General features: G+C 38.3%; 1 protein-coding gene across 9 annotated transcripts in view; it reads left to right on the top strand.

Annotated features, from left to right (window-relative positions):
* The first annotated feature begins 11,575 nt into the window (after positions 1-11,575).
* LOC127421806 (neurofibromin) overlaps positions 11,576-16,492 on the top strand; it is a 123,133-nt gene continuing 118,216 nt past the window's right edge. For all 9 annotated transcript variants that reach the window (XR_007894097.1, XR_007894098.1, XM_051664935.1 and 6 more), the window contains exon 1: positions 11,576-11,850. Coding sequence is in view for 7 of the 9 variants with exons in the window: in XM_051664935.1 (XP_051520895.1) it covers positions 11,791-11,850 (60 nt within the window). In the remaining 2 variants the exon portion in view is untranslated. The remainder of the gene's footprint in view (positions 11,851-16,492) is intronic.

The raw sequence follows: 16,492 nt of genomic DNA, 5'->3' as shown, positions 1-16,492 counted from the left end.
TGTTTTATTTTTGTGTGCAGGGGAAGACTGGGACTAAAAAGTGGCCCTGTACTTTCTGGCCCAGAGCGGCCCACCAAACCCGGCCTGCAGCACACCACACAATAACACATCGGCTCATTGATTAGACTTTCTGGCTCAATTTCACATTTTTGTGTTGAAGAAAAAAAAAGAAAAGAAAAAAAAAAACATTTCTGTTGACTGCTAGTTATGACAACGGGCCCCACAGTGCAAAAATGTACATAACTTATAAAACCACTGTAAATGTTATGAATGGATTTTTAAGAGAATGCACTTTATAGCTCAGACAAATAACATGTCCAGAAACTTTTTATTCCCCAACATACAGATGTTAGGTTAAAATGTACATAAACAAAGTTTTTAAAGATCTTAATCACCTTTCAACTTTTTTCTAGAAGTGCAAATAAACTATTGTCTTAATATGAGGTTGTGGAAACAACAAGTATAATAATAATAATATATTATATATATGTATATATAGCTATACAAGATCATAAAATGTTCTTAGATAGTAGTTAGATGAAGAAAGTGTCACACAGCAGGACACAGATGACAATGCTTAAAATTTCATGTCAATTACTCACATAACTAAGAGTAAATGTTTATTTTTAAAAATCAGTGAAAACAAAATTGGCCAGAATATGTACATATATAAATATAAATACATGTAAAACTAAATAAACATACCTCTTAAAGTGTAGATCTTTGCAGATTAATTGCTCATATTTTCACTCTATTTGAGTTTGCTGTGTTTTTATATCTGCAGTGTTTTAATTTTCCAGATCATTCTTGAGAAAACGTGAAAGGCCCAATGCTATGACAAGCGCTGTTTCTGCTATCCTTTAAACAAAGTAAGCCTCAAAGATATATTTTTCTGCAATTTGTTGTAAGCATTATTCAGCAAGCTGCGCTTCAGCTACCAGAAATGCTTTGCGGTATGAATACATTATGCAAATGACCATGTACTGCTCATAGATTTGCTGTTTGCAGATTTTATATATGCTGTTGTTACTGTACTTGTTGTAATGTGCAGTTATTTGTCATTTTGTGATTATTTAGAGCTCATCTCATACTTAATATGTTGTCTTTGGTTGTCACCATTATTGTGATTTGTATGTACATAATGAGGTCCGTGAGGTTTGGAGGCGTTATATACATATTAAGATGTGCTACAATGAGTAAATACTTTCAAAATAAAAATTATTACAGTTTTTCAAAATAAAATACTTTTTTGAATATTCACTCTGTAATGAGGTCCGTTTGGGGTAGGGTTAGGTCTTAGTACAGCCTCACGCAATATCACACTAGCTGATAGCACTGGTAGCACATCCAGATAGGTATCATCTGCCTGACAAGATGTGCTACCTAGGTTTTTAACACATTTCAGGCTGTTGTAATACGAAAAGTTCTCCCATGACTCCCGACATGTGCTACCCATGTTTTAACTTTATATATCACTGTTTTCACTGCTGGATTGTCAGAACACCGGCCCAAATTACTCAGCGGCCCACTGGGAGAATGCCCGATGCTCCCTATGGCCAGTCTGCCCCTGTTTGTGTGTATGTAACTGTGATGTAGTAGCAACCACTCATACCCATCCCGGGTTGAGACTTAAAAAATCTGGTCACCCTACTTTCATCCCAGTGACATTGCATATTTACTTCAGTAGGTGGTGACAAGTAATATTTTATGAGTTATTATGGGTTTTCGTTGAGAGAATGTCTGCGTTTTCTGTCAGTGAACCAATCATTACAGAGCTCTCTCATTCAGTTTTTACTAGCAACAATTTTAATTACAGAGCTCTACAATTGTATTCTTACTAGTAAAAACTCAAGAAGACAGAAACAAGAGCGATTACACCTGTTTTCCTGTCCAAATCCTGCCTGAGGTAGGCTACATTTAAAAATATAGGCCATGTGTGGCATGGTTAGATATTAGTATGAAATACTTTTAAAAGCTTATTTAGCAGATATATTAACTGCATTGACATAGTGTCAGAATTACAGTAATATTGTACTGTACAACTTTGATATGGTTTGTAATTGAAGGATAATATTTAAGAGCAAATAGAACACACCAAGCAACAATGGCTATAACAAAATGTAATAAATAAAATATGTTATAATATTATGCTATAATAGAAGTTCTTTTTAAATGACAACTGTCACAACAATCATGTGACAAAATTCAAAGCTTTCTTAAAATTCAAAATTTCTATACTGTAACTATGAGTTCTAAGATGTTGTTTACACATCAGAAACTCATATGTGTGGTTCATATTAGCTTTGAAACGAATGCAAAAAAAAAAAAAAAAAAAAAAGCTTTTATGGGACTGGAAAGGATTGATATCAGCCCTACAGGGGCAGTGCCAATCACACCAACATAGTTCCCTTTTGATTACGGTTCACTCAACATTGCGTCAGTAAGCTGACTACTCTGTGTGTAATCAGGTCGAAGGGGCTGCTGCCTTCACCACACTGGATCAATGGATCAAGCCGAGCAGAGGGGCTATCAGAAGCACCCCCCAGTGGAAGAGGTGGTTGAGGCCGACTTCTGTCTGACCACTGCCCTGGGATGGAAAACCTGGCAATCCCTCTAAACCATGCCGACTGACGTCCGCACTGGCTGGAAAGGCATATACGGAGGTGGGTCAGGCCGGCTCGGCACTCCATGTTATGGTGGTGCTCCAAGTGTTTCAGGCCAAGCTCCTCAAACAAACTGATGAGCAGAGTCCTGATCCAGAGCTGTTCAAAGAGTTCAAAAGTCACCGCTCAGGCCATAGGGAGGTCAATGGCCAGTCTGGAGGTGCTACACCGGCACCTATGGCTAAACCTCATGGAGATGCATGATGCAGAGAAAGCCGCTCTCCTCGAAACCTCTGTGTTACCAGTTGGTTTGTCCAGCGATGCCATGCAAACCTTTGCAGAGTGCTTCTTCGAGGCTCAAAAGCAATCTCAAGCAGTCAAAAGCGATGAAGTACAGCAGACTGTAGGCCAAACATAAACCCCACTCGTCCCAGCGTCACCCCAGAGCAGAAGTGCAGAAATGCTCCCTACGAGTCCGGCTCCATGAAGAGGAGCCCAGAGCTCGCCGTTCTGCTCAAGCCAAATCCGAAGAAGACCTGGTTCAAGATACACATTGTTTCACTCCCCCTCCCTGCTGGAGTTCGTTGGGCCCGGGATATTACTCAAAATGTTGTTTCTGTGTGTTATGTTCAAATAAAGAACGTTCACACAAAAAACATTGCTCTGAACTGCAACGCCAACAAAGGGTTCTACAGCTGCTATTTTCTCATTCCAAAGAAAGACGCCGGGCTTCAGCCCATTTTAGATCTGAGAAGCTTGAATCGTGCGCTCGCAAAGTGCCCATTCAAAATGATAACTCAGAAACAGATCTTATCACACATCCACCCTCAGGACTTGTTTGCGTCAATAGATCTAAAGGACACGTACTTTCATGTGCAAATTCCACCTCATGAGATTCACGTTCGAGGAAACAACTTATAAATTCACAGTTCTTCCCTTCGGTTTATCCCTGGCTCCACACACATTCACAAAGTGTACTGATGCAGTGCTTGCTCCGTTGAAGCTGAACGGCGTGCGCATTTTGAACTACCTTGACGATTGGCTATTACTAGCCCAATCAGAGGCTCTGTTGAGCAAGCATAGGAATTTCCTACTCTGCCATTTGAACAGTCTGGGTGTCAGCGTCAACTGGGCGAAAAGCACACATTCTCCTAACCAACAGTTTTCCTTTTTGAGGGTCCGACTCGACTCTGTGAGCATGCATGCCCATCTCAGAAGTGAGCGTGTCCAGACCAGACCAGTTTCTGTCACAGTTCAAACTGGGGAAAACCCTTCCTCTGAAGTCATTTTAGAAAAGCACTGGGTTTTATGGTGGCAGTATAATGAGACACATGAGACCTCTCCAATGCTGGCTCAAACATTGTGTACATGGCACGCCTGGCACCAGGGGCGTATGCGCATTGGCATAACTCACCGCTGTCTGGCTGCTCTAGCACCATGGACAGCTCCAACCTTTTAAAAGCAGGGAGTCATGCTGGGTCAGGTCTCAAGATGAAAGGTGGAAACCATGGATGAATCCAGCACAATTTGTTGGGGGCACCTGGACAGGCACGATGTGGGCATGGCACATCAATCGCCTGGAACTACTAGCTGTCTTCTTAGCCTTGAAGGCTTTTCATCCAGAGGTAGTGAATCACCATGTTCTGATTCGATCGGACAATATGACAGTAGTAGCTTACAAAAATCGCCAGGGCGAAATCCGATCACTGCAAATGACGAGCCTGACACAGCGCCTCCTCCTTTGGAGTGAGCGCCGTCTCCTCTCCTGATGCACAGCATACATCCCAGGCCACCTGAACTGTGCCGTGGTCCTGCTGTCATGCCAGGGAGTGATGCCCAAGGAATGGAGGATTCATCCTCAGACAGTCCAGAGGATTTGGGGCATATTCGGCAAAGCGGAAGTAGACCTGTTTGCCTCCACGGTGACCACCCACTGTTCCCACTGGTACTCCATGTCCCAAGCCCCACTAGGGGTAGATGCCTCCACCCCGTCATCTGCAAAATCCGAGATGACAGGGAAGCATTTCTACTGGTTTCGCCGAAATGGCTCAATCAGTCCTGGTTTCCAGAGATGATGGAGCTACTGGTCGGGCCATCTTGGGAAATACCACAGAGGAGGGACCTCCTCCTTCAAGCACAGGGCACGATCTGGCATCCCCAGCCAGAGCTCTGGAATCTGCACATTTGGCTCCTGAACGGAGCCCACAAAACGTGCCCGGTTTAGCTCAATCAGTTATGAATACCATCCTGCAGGCTAGAGCATCGTCTATGACGCAAATTATGACTCACCGCAACTATCTCTCTCTGACAAAAAACCAACATAAGTAAAATTGCAATTGCAATAGAGTGATTTTGGATGTTTTCAGACTTGTAGCTTGCTTGATTATTCCAAAACTAAATAGTTACAATGTTGCATTTTCTTCATGGTTCGGTTGGCTTTCACAAGGTTATATTTTAAAATGCACCAAAACTGTAAAATGTCCGTCAAGGTTATTATTATATGTCATTAGTTGCTTTTGCATTATTTCTGCAGAATGACAGAATCACTATGGATTTTAATCAATGTTTGTGATGATATGCAGCTGAGTGTGATAAAAAAAAAGTTCAGATAAGCTTGTCATCTTGTCAGTTCTTCACAGTCACAGAATACTTTTTTCAAACAAAAGAGATGTGTTTTTTCTGTGCTTGAAGCCATTAACTCAGCAGGGAGTCCCGACAATCAATTGAATAGCACATCCTGCTGAGAGGTGCTAATGGGCACTCTGTCTCCCTCTGCCTTGCTGGTGATTATGTTAATGAAGCTAAAACCTGAAAAATCATTGGAAAAATCAGCTAGTGTAGAGCCAGCTTGATGTGTGCTCTCTCTAAAGACCGCACTCCTACTGGCTCTAGCCTCAGTTAAATGGGTGGGTGATATGCATGCGCTGTCGGTTGACAGCTCATGTCTGGAATTCGGGCCGGGTCTCTCAAAAGCCAACCTCAAACCCAGAAAAGGCTACGTACCTAAGGTTTTATCCACACCCTTCAGGGCCCAGGTCGTCTGCTTACAAACCTTGTTTCCCCCACTGTTTAATTCTGATGAGGAGCAGACACTACACTTGTTATGCCTGATGCGGGCATTGCATATCTACATGAAGCATACCCGTCAGTTCAGGCTGACAAGGCCCCTCTGTGAGGTGTGAAGTCACGTCAGTAGTGCGATGTGATTGGACGCTGTTCCCCATAAGCGTCAGCTTACTGATGCAATGTCAAGTGAACCGTAATGAAAAGGGAATGTCTCCAGCATGTAACCACGGTTCCCTGAGATGAAGGGAATGAGACATTGCGTAAGCTGGCTGAACTACTGACCTAGAGCGATGCATGCCTTGTCCCTGAAGAATGAAATTAAATAAGTATTTTTTTAACTATAAATTCTTCTCCCTGCTCAGTAGATGGTGATATGCACAAATAATGCAAATCGCCATAATAGAAGAATGTGAAAGTGGAGATTGATAGTAAATAGGACTTAATATTGATCTGTTTCTCACCAACGCCTATATTATCGCTTCTGAAGATATGGATTACACCACTGAAGTCGTATGGATTACTTTTATTCTGACTTTATGTGCTTTTGGAGCTTTCAAATTTTGGTACCTATTCATGTGCATTATGAGGACCTCCAGAGCTGAAATATTCTTCTTAAAATCTTTGGTTGTGTTCTGCAGAAGAAAGAAAGTCATACACATATGGTATGGCATGAGGGTGAGTAAATGATGAGAGAATTTTTATTTTTGGGTGAACTATTCCTTTAATATAGCCAGTGTTATTTATTCTTTCTTTCATTTGTTTTTGTTTGTTTGTTTGTTTTTAATCAAATGTGGTGGATCTCTGTTACTGATTGTTCCAGCTAAATTTAATCTCTAGGGGTGCACTAGAAATAAAATATAGCAGCAAGCAGCGATGACAGGCCCAAGCACAACTGGTCCATTTCCACCCAGTTGATGATTTCGGAAAACAATGCAAGGTGAACACATGCATTTGACATTTGACATTATTCTAAACAATTTGGAAGCAATTTGAGTAGAGCTGCATGATTAATTGTTAAAAGATTGCGATCTCGATTCAGACACCTATGCGATTTCATTTCTAAATGACAACGATTCTGCAATGTGTATTAACATTCCAGTGGCATGCATTTGTAAGGTGGTCAAATTTAAATTCAAAATTAATTTCAAGATGTGTTTTTAAATGTTGATTAACTTTATATGGGATCTACAAAACACAGCGCTCCTGCACAAGATGCTGAATAAACTAAAACTCAACTGCCAAAGATGTTTGTCCAGCACAGTGCTTTACAATTAGCTAGGAGTGTGACAGAATCTCTGTTCAGTTCAATATTTTAATAGCCACCGATGCAACTAAAATACCGGCAATACCAAGATCTGACTAAATTCACTTCCCGTGCACTGTTGGCTGCTTTCAAATGCTCACATGTGTGTGTCTGCCTGTGCACTTGTGTCTTGTGATGAACGCAGTGCTCATACAAGAGACTGCACTGTTTTTAATCAAATACCCCTCTTTAGGTGATATTAATGAAAACACAGCTGTTAATGAATTACCAGTGTAAACAGACAGGATTAAATCTGTGCTGTCTTGACGAGATATTAAAGCAAACACTGCTGTTAATGTGTAAGCAGACGGGACAAATTCTTCAAAATGTTAGATTTGTGCGATGTCTAAATGTATATAAGCTGCATGATGTCTGTTATAGGCATTCAGGCATTCTTACTGCATCAAATCAGTATTAATGTAGATCTAATAATCACACAGTAAAGAGTTCAAGTATTTAAGTAGTTTCGTTTAGCATTAAATTACCTTTTTTAATGTTTTATATTATAATTTTTTAAATGTTTAATTGCTACTGTTTCTAAAAAACTTAAAGCACTGTTTACTCTGTTTAATTACTGGCTCTTGAATAATTCCTTTACAAGCTTGAAGCAAGTTTTACAAGAGAAATTGCTTTAATTAAACAAATTTAATTGTTTATATATATATCAAATATTATGATTTTTTTTAAACACTTTTGTAAAATAACAGTGTTTTATTACATATTTGCTTACAAGTGCAATATCAAGTTAACATATAACTGTTAATGAAGCTTTTTTTCTGCTCGTTTTGCTTTTTACTTAGCATGTGAGAAACAAGTTAAATCTTTTTTTAATTATTATGCAGTTTTTTAACATGATTTATTTATTTATTTATTTATTTATTTGCAATAATCACAAGGAGCTGTTTGGTTTATAATGTGTTCGTTGCGTTAGGACATTTTACATTTATATATTTGACTAACAACTTTATTGCATTTTTTGCATAGATTGAAGCAGAGAACATTTATAGTAAATTATGTGTTACTTTGTTTAATACCCTTATGACCAGGTTTTGTAAATCACTTAAATAAGAATTTTTCTTCAGAATCGTGAGAGAATCGTGATCTTTATTCTAAGTAAATAAATTGTGATTCTCAATTTATCCAGAATCGTGCAGCTCTAAATTTGAATAAATATAAGAGGACTATTTTGTTGTAGTCTGTTGTAAGAGCCACACTTCCTGATGTCAGGTGGTGCCTCTATGACCATGACCCAAATAGTCAAATCCATGTGATTAGCCTCCAAGACTAAACATACATAAAAAACAATTTCTAAAACACACATTGCACACAGAAGACATGTGACAATCCCTGTTTCCCATTTTTCGCCAATAATTTAACGCCTCGCCATGGCAACACCGTTTCATATATCAAAATCTGTTCGCAATTTAGCATCTTCAATGTTTTGGCATAATGTTGTCTAAATGTGGTGACAGTCTCATGAATCACCTAGGAGGAGTATTTAAAAGTTCAGAGACTGCAATATTGAAAAAATCCAAAATGTCCAACAATGACTATAATTATGATAGTTGTCTGGCTTGATGAGAACTATATATGTACCAATTTTGGTGACTGTAGGTGAAAATGAGGGTGCTACAGAGCCGTCATACACACCCATTTTTAAAGGGGGCACTACAGAGCCCCCCCCCCATGCATGAACTTTTGCCCAGACCTAATTGCCAACGACTCTGATGTGTGTACAACAGTATTTAAGATATCAAATATTCCTTTACAAATTTACATCAGCAGTGTTTTGATATTATTCTAAAGAATTTTAAAGCAATTCATGTAAACATAAGAGGACTATTTCAAATTCTGTTAATAGTGCCATACTTCCTGCTGCCAGTTGTTGGCACTATGACCGTGACCCATAATAGCCACATAAATGTGATCAGCCCCCATTACCAAACATACAGCTGAATTTTCATCAAAATCACACAATGCACACAGAAGATGGGCGAATTCCATCGAAAGTGATCATCCCTATGCCCTACTCACTACGAAAGACAGAGCTCTTGATGTGGGCACTCTGAAGGGAGCATGGCATCACAGTTTAAATGTAGCCTTCACTAAAAGTCTTGTGAAAGGGCTCTTTGTGAAATAAATTAACTTTCTTACTTTTGTTTGGAACAACCTTTTGAATGGCATTCCCTTCCCGAAGTGCCTTTCAAGGGCGCATAAATGCCGTTTGGAAAATGCCTGACATAAGGCACTTCCTGTTTTCCATTTTTCGCCATAAATGTATTGCTTTGCCATGGCAACACCGCTCAAAATATCAAAAATCTTTTCGCAAATTAGCATCTACAATGTCTTGGCATGATGTTGCACAATTTTGGTGCCAGTCACATGAATCCACTAGGAGGAGGATTTATTTAAGTTCAGAGCCTGCGATTTTCAGAAAATCCAAAATGGCCGCTTCCTGTTGGGCAAAGCTAATGACTGTGAGTATGAAAGTTGTTCGGCTTTATGAGAACTATGTATGTACTAATTCTGGTGACTGTAGGTGAAAATGGGGGTCCTACAGAGCCCCCCTTACATGCCCATTTTCAAGGGGGCGCTACAAAGCCCCAGTCCTAATGGCCGACGACTCTGATGTGTGTACAAAAGAGAGTTTTCACGCATGTTAAGTACCCCAAAAGTTCTGAAAACCTAGAAATAATAATAATAATAATAATAATCCTTAGAAGAACAATAGGACTTCCGCACTTTCCTAATAACAACAATAGGGTCTCTGCACTTGAGCCCTAAAAATACAAAAGAACAATAGAATAATAGAAGTACAAAATGCTGTACAATGTGCAAAATATCTGCAGCCTTACATCTTATACTGTACATTGCAGATTTAACCTGTGAAACAGCTCCCTCTTGTGATTATACAAATAACAAACTTCTATCTGAATGTAGTACTTCTGTTGGCCTTTGTTGTAATTATATTTAACTTAAAGGTGACAGTAAAGTTCACCTTGTGAACTTGCCAGAGAATCACATCTTTCCATCTAAACGTTTATCAATGGTAAAAACAAACAAACAAAAAATAAGTAAATAACTATAATAATTATATTACAATTATTTTATTAATTATGATAAAGAAATACAAATAGCCTAATTATAACTATAACTAATTATAATTATATTCTAATTATGTATTAGTTCTAATAAATAAATACAAATAATATAAAGTTGCTTTTCTTCATATTGTGTATCAATTATATGCACTATTATAGCAACAATTAAAACATAATTAAAATACAGACAATAAAGAGATCAGATTTAGTTTTGAAAGCATGACACAACAACATTGTCTCAACTAATGCCATGAGTTTGGGACAGGACTATCTGTTTGTTTGATCAATAACAGATGGGGGAGTGTTTAAAAAAATAATTTTATACAGAAATACACACAGTTTGTGGAAATCTGCTGTTTTAATTAATCATTTATACAGGTTGTAGAAAGGATTTAATCCAGGTTTAGGAAGTGCATATTCAAAACCTTTAATTGATTTTTAGTGTATAGCTTAGCCTACTTTAGCATATCAACGTTTTGAAGTCAAATTTCGATTGTGGGATGTGGTCAGCTTTGTCAAATTATCTACAAATTAAGAAGTCTGAAAAATAAACTTACTGTATGAAACTCTCAACCAGTCATAAATTCTTCAGATGTTTTTTTTAAAATTGAACTACTGCACTTTGTTGACATTGTACTTTACACAAACCTCGAGGTGGCAGTAGAGATCGCTCAGTATTCCCATTAGATAATCTGACTGTGACTGAGACTGTGGCCAAATGAGCTTTAAACCGACCTGTCAAATATTGGTTAAAATAAAACAGGAAAATATTATAGGAGGGGTCATTTTATTCAGTAACTGAAATACTAAAAAAGAATAAATCTATAAAACACTTCATGGGTATTTTTTACATGGTCATTTATGGTCACAAGAACCCTTTTATCAGCCATGGAAGAGTTGGGTTGTTGTCTTGAATTTGCGATTTTTAAAGGAAACAATACACACGATTTAGTATGCTTCCTGTGTTTTTAATCAGATATTGTTTAGACAGTTTTTGCACTTACTGAGTCTCATTCATTAAGATGGAAAAAACCTTCTACACCAGAAACTCCTTTAAGTTGGTGAAATGATAGATAGATAGATAGATAGATAGATAGATAGATAGAATAAAGAAAGAGGAAGAAATTGTAGACTGACAACACAGTACAGTACAACAAAAAAATACATACATGACCAAACAGAATGTACACAATATATAATACACAATCGATAGAATAAGTTCTACACATTTTACACAGCATTTTTAGTGTCTGATCCTGGATTTATCGAGCAGCCAACAGCAAATTTACCAAGATTAGCATCCTACACTGATCCTTATTATTGTGTCCAAAAACGACACCTTCATCATTTTATTATTTTGACCTCCTCAATTTAGGCCCACACATTCTATTTACCTCTGTAATAATGTACTTCTTGAGCACAGCAGCACTTACTGCGCACGCGCAAAACCCCCAGACTGGCTCTAGAGAGAGGAGGATTCAAACTTCCGGTGGTGTGTCATGGCGGCGTGGTGGAGTATGCTTGAAGTGAAAAACTAAACCCAGACCCCCTCCCCCTTCTCCCTCCACCTCCGTCCACCTCCTCCTCTGTTTCCACCTATATTGTTTTTCGGAGCGCTTTTGGGGGTATTTGGTGCATCGGGGGAGAAGCGCGAGCAGAAATCGGGATCGCAAAAGTTATTGAGAGGAGATATTGCGGCGCGCGCATCCGCCTGAGCATGGCGGCGCACAAGCCCGTGGAATGGGTCCAGGCCATAATTAATAGATTCGACGAACAGGTAAAGAAAGCACCCAAATCGGATGTCTTGTTGGTGTATTTGACATTTCAAAACCAAAAAGCGAGCACGCAAACGATGAAATGGTTGATGCATGTGCATGTACGCGCATTGTTTATGTTGAGGATGGGAGGTTTGTGGTGTTTGGGCTTTCACTTGGCAAATGCAATACGTGCATGTCCTGGTTCAGGCCTGATATCTTGCATTTGTTCAGCGAAAGCCAAATGTAAGGCTATGGATTCGTGATTGATCTAATAAATGTTCAGCTCAATTTCTCGCGCGCAGTGGCTAAATATTAAACAAAAGGAATCAGACTCCCTTCGTGCTGTTGACACGAGGAGAGATGAGATTGCCTAGCTGGTGCAGCTTTACAGGGCTCTGCCATCATGCACATGCAAAAATGCAAACAAATGCTCCTAGTCGAGCTCAAACAAAAGAGTTGTCTCGATTTATTTATGCGTTATGTGCTTGAAAGATGTTTGAAACTTTTCAAGACAATGTTTCATGCATCTAAGCCTGCAGATGCATTAACTGCACAGGTTTGTTGACATGTATTTGAATATTTATTTAGAAGGACATTTGCAAAATCAGAGCACAGAATAAAAAATGGTTTAAAGCAAAGTTTATATAGAAAAAGACATGTCATAGGACAAATTAAGGAATGTATTATGTAGCTACATTATGATTCTGATGTATTATCTGAAACATTCCTGTGGATTTATATGCATGGGTCTTGTGTGAATGCTACTACATAATAAGTGTCCCTACTAAATAGGATGGTGTTTATGAGCTACTTCTAATGTGATTAACTGTTACTGTTGTGTTTTGTCACTGTGCTGTCAGCCAGTGGAAATATCAAGTTTAGAGGCTTTTCACAGTGGTTTGGATCTTGTGCTGGGGGATTAGGGTCTGGATGTGGTTCATAACAGTTTGATTAGTGTAACAAGGAGTTTAGGCTGTGTTACCACTAAGCTGGTTTAGAGCTCTTTAAATCTGAGAACTTAAGGCACTTGTTTAAATGTGTTGACAAGTCAGGTTTTGGCCACCTTGCACTTTTCTTGTTGTCATACGGTACACATGATGTAGCCTAAATGGCAGTTGCTCACCACAGCTGGCCAGCAACAATTACATTCCAAGCAGAAAGCAAAGTTTAAAAGGGATAGTTCACCCAGAAATGTAAATTCCGTCATAATTTACACACCCTTGTGTTTCAAACCTGTATGTCTTTCTGCCTCTCTTTTTTCTAAGCAAAGTAACAGAGGTTTTCATTCTGCTTATCGTTTCCCTTTAGTTTCTTCACTAGAAAGTAAGTCATACTGGTTTTAATCAACATGAGGGTGTGTAGGGTTGCGCGGTTTGCCGGTACTATTGAAGTATCGCGATACTAAAAATTGTAAAACGGTACTATATCATCTTGTTGCTAATTTTGGTACCTTATTACAGTATGCTGTCATTAGCAAAATGACATGAGATGTGACAGTTTTGAGATGAAATCAATGACAATTTGAAAATAAAAAACCTTTGTATATGGCCAAGCGTGATCATTAAACAGCGGAAGGATGTAATTTAATTAAATATTATGCAGTCACATGCACTGCACGCTACAGAATGAACAAGATTTGCTGCTCTGCTCTGTCACTTGATACACACACACACACACACACACAGGCTGTCTCTCGCTTCGAAGGATTCATCCTCCGGAGGTCGCATTTGTCAGCCGCATACGTCATCGAGGCTGTCTTGTTTCTGAAAAGCGAGTAGGACACTCCGAATGTAGCCTTCGAAATGCAACCTTCTTTCACGGGAATTCGGAGGATTCATGAGGTGTATTTTACACAATCACTTACATTTATTGTCTCACAAATGCGACAAAAATATATGTTGAATGTTTTATTGAAAAGTGGATATCCAGTATTGACCTGTTTCATGTGACATCACTGTATGTCCATGCCGCCGTGTTTGTGACCAAAATTCCATATTTCTTCATTGTGCTGCTCTGTGGGATGTGGCGAAAGCTTTGTCAGCCGCATACATTTTTGGTTACATTTTGAAATCATGAAAGGTGATACTGATGTTTATTTACCATAGCCAAAATGTAATTTTTCTTTCAATAAAGTTTTATCTTTCAAGTGACACAGCTTCATTTCGACCAAAGTCAAGCAGCGATGAAGGGGGAGAGCAGGGATAAAAACACTTGTGGGTCTTTGCTCATTTAATCAGATTTAATGTGAGTTAACTGTACATATGTCAATTATATTTATAACATCAATTCGGATACAATTAAACTGGAAATGCACATAGGACAATGTTATTCATAACACCCAGTTGTAACTAGTGCCCGACCGATATATTGGTTCACCGATATTAGTCTTTCACCGATATAGCAGTATTGGCGTATATGTTTACAGATATGCGCAGATATGAAAACTTTTTTCAGAACATATAATGCCGAAAACAATGCTTTATAATAGGGATGTGCACTACGACTAATTTGACTGTCGTTTAAATGGAAGTTTTGCAACCAACTAGTCTAAAGAGAAACCAAATTTCAGAAAACAGTTAAAATATGTTTTTTTTTATGCGACCCATTTAAAATACTTAATCTATTCCAAAGCCGATGCTAAATTCTACTGAAAAGGGACATTTATCTGCGACGTGCTCGCCTTGAATTATGATCATTGTACGTTAAATATAGAACATGACGCGTATTCACTGAATCAACATTAGCGAATATTTAACAGACATATTTATTGAAAACAATTGAATGAATAGTGCAGGATCAATGGAACAACCATTAAAAGCCTGTTCTAAAGGGAAATCACCAATTCAAAGTTTCTTAACATATTAAAACAGTCAGGACATTGTTGAAAATAAATAACAGGGTAGACTAAGCCAAATCTATGAGAGAGAAAAAAATGCGCTGAAAAGTCACGCGTATTTCACGCCTTACAGTCGTGCATTAACCATTGATCTAATATGACAGCTGTTCGGTAAAGAACATCAACCAATAACAGTTACGATGTAAAAAATAAAGTAGCTATAGGATAGAAAAAATTGGCCTGTGATGTAGCCTACAATAAACCTAATGTATTCTAAACATGACTTGTACACAGAATCAAAGATAATTTAACCCGTTAAGCAGTCGGCGCCTCGTTGAAAATAGCCTTCTTAATCAGCAGATTAAAAAAATTGCATACCTAGTGTAAAACAGTTATTTTCTAGGCTACTTACTCAAAAGCATAAATTTTTTGATGAGTAAAATTAACCCGTCGACATGGTCCGGTGAAAGACGGGTCTATCCTGCACTTGAAAAAGCCCATTCAGCGGAAAAATAATGTACAAGTATGCACAGATTTAAAGAAGACTCAAATGTGAAAACATCCTTAGGGACTTTCAAACATTTGGAAAGCTGATTCCTGCACCACTGAAGTGATTTCAAAACTTCTTTGCTGAGTTTGCTTGTCTAGCGAGAGGACATTTTCCTGCACACGACGCGAGAGAGAGAGAGGGAAGAAGCACGCGCAGCCTGAGGTGAAATTAAACTCTGTATCTGCTCCAGATATCCTCTTTTTTTTTTAAATAATATTTGTATTATTCTATTTAAAATATGTAACATTAATATGACAGTAATTTAAGTGCAGCCTCTGTAAAAATATAAAGCCAAACGTAAATGTGTAAAAATTATTATCAGTTTAATGGGGGAAATAACCGACTAGTAATTCCAGTGTTGACTAGCATCATCAGAACCATTTAGTCGACTAGTCTCGCACATCCCTACTTTATAATTGGTGTCATTACGTAGTTTGTCCAGCAGAGCGCGCTCTGACTCCATTGTTTACAGAGCTGACTATGAGCTGAAGGTGGCTCTGCAGACAGGGCGGAGTTGAGCAGGGTCTTCGCAGTAATTTGCTAACTAGTTTGTGAAATACATACCGGAAGGTTAATAAACAATGACCCCATCATTTTCCCTTTTCAATATAACTAATAAAACGTTAACCTTGTCCCTGACAACCATGTCAACTATGTAGTGGATTTTGTCTGTTGAGTGTTGATTTCATGCTATGTTGTTACCTAGTTGGTGAGATGCAATGCTGGAAAGTAAATAAAGTCCATCTTTTACTCTCCGTGACAATGAGCTTATAGCTAACTAGCTAATCACGCAGCTACTTTCATTGTTGTCAGCTGAGTGGAAGCTAATGAGTAAACATGTATTCACCAAACTGTTTTGTTCAGGATTCACAGTTTGGTACCCCCTTCAACCGAACAATTCCAGTCATTACATTTATAAAATGTAATATTTAAAAGTCTTGGTTTTCTACCGTTGAATGTTTCCCCTGAAATTGTATAGCAGAATACGGTGTAACGCCGCTGTTTATCTCTTGTCTCAGCAGGTGTAAATGCTTCTTGTATTACAACCTGCCTATAATTGACTGGCAGTATTAATATAGTCAGTTGACTGATACTGAACATACAGTACTGATGTTTATTTAGCTATTTATTTTGTTTATTTTATTTTAATGGTCAGCAACTGACTGATACTAAACATACAGTTCTGATGATTTTTAAACTATTTATTGTATTTTTATTTATTCTTTATTTTCTCAGTGTTCATTTCTAGAATTTGTTGACAATGTATAATAATAAT

The sequence above is a fragment of the Myxocyprinus asiaticus genome, chromosome 31 (assembly GCF_019703515.2).
Source record: "Myxocyprinus asiaticus isolate MX2 ecotype Aquarium Trade chromosome 31, UBuf_Myxa_2, whole genome shotgun sequence".
NCBI lineage: Eukaryota > Metazoa > Chordata > Actinopteri > Cypriniformes > Catostomidae > Myxocyprinus > Myxocyprinus asiaticus.
Note: the sequence above shows the minus strand (reverse complement) of the source record. Positions and strands in the feature narration are given on the sequence as shown.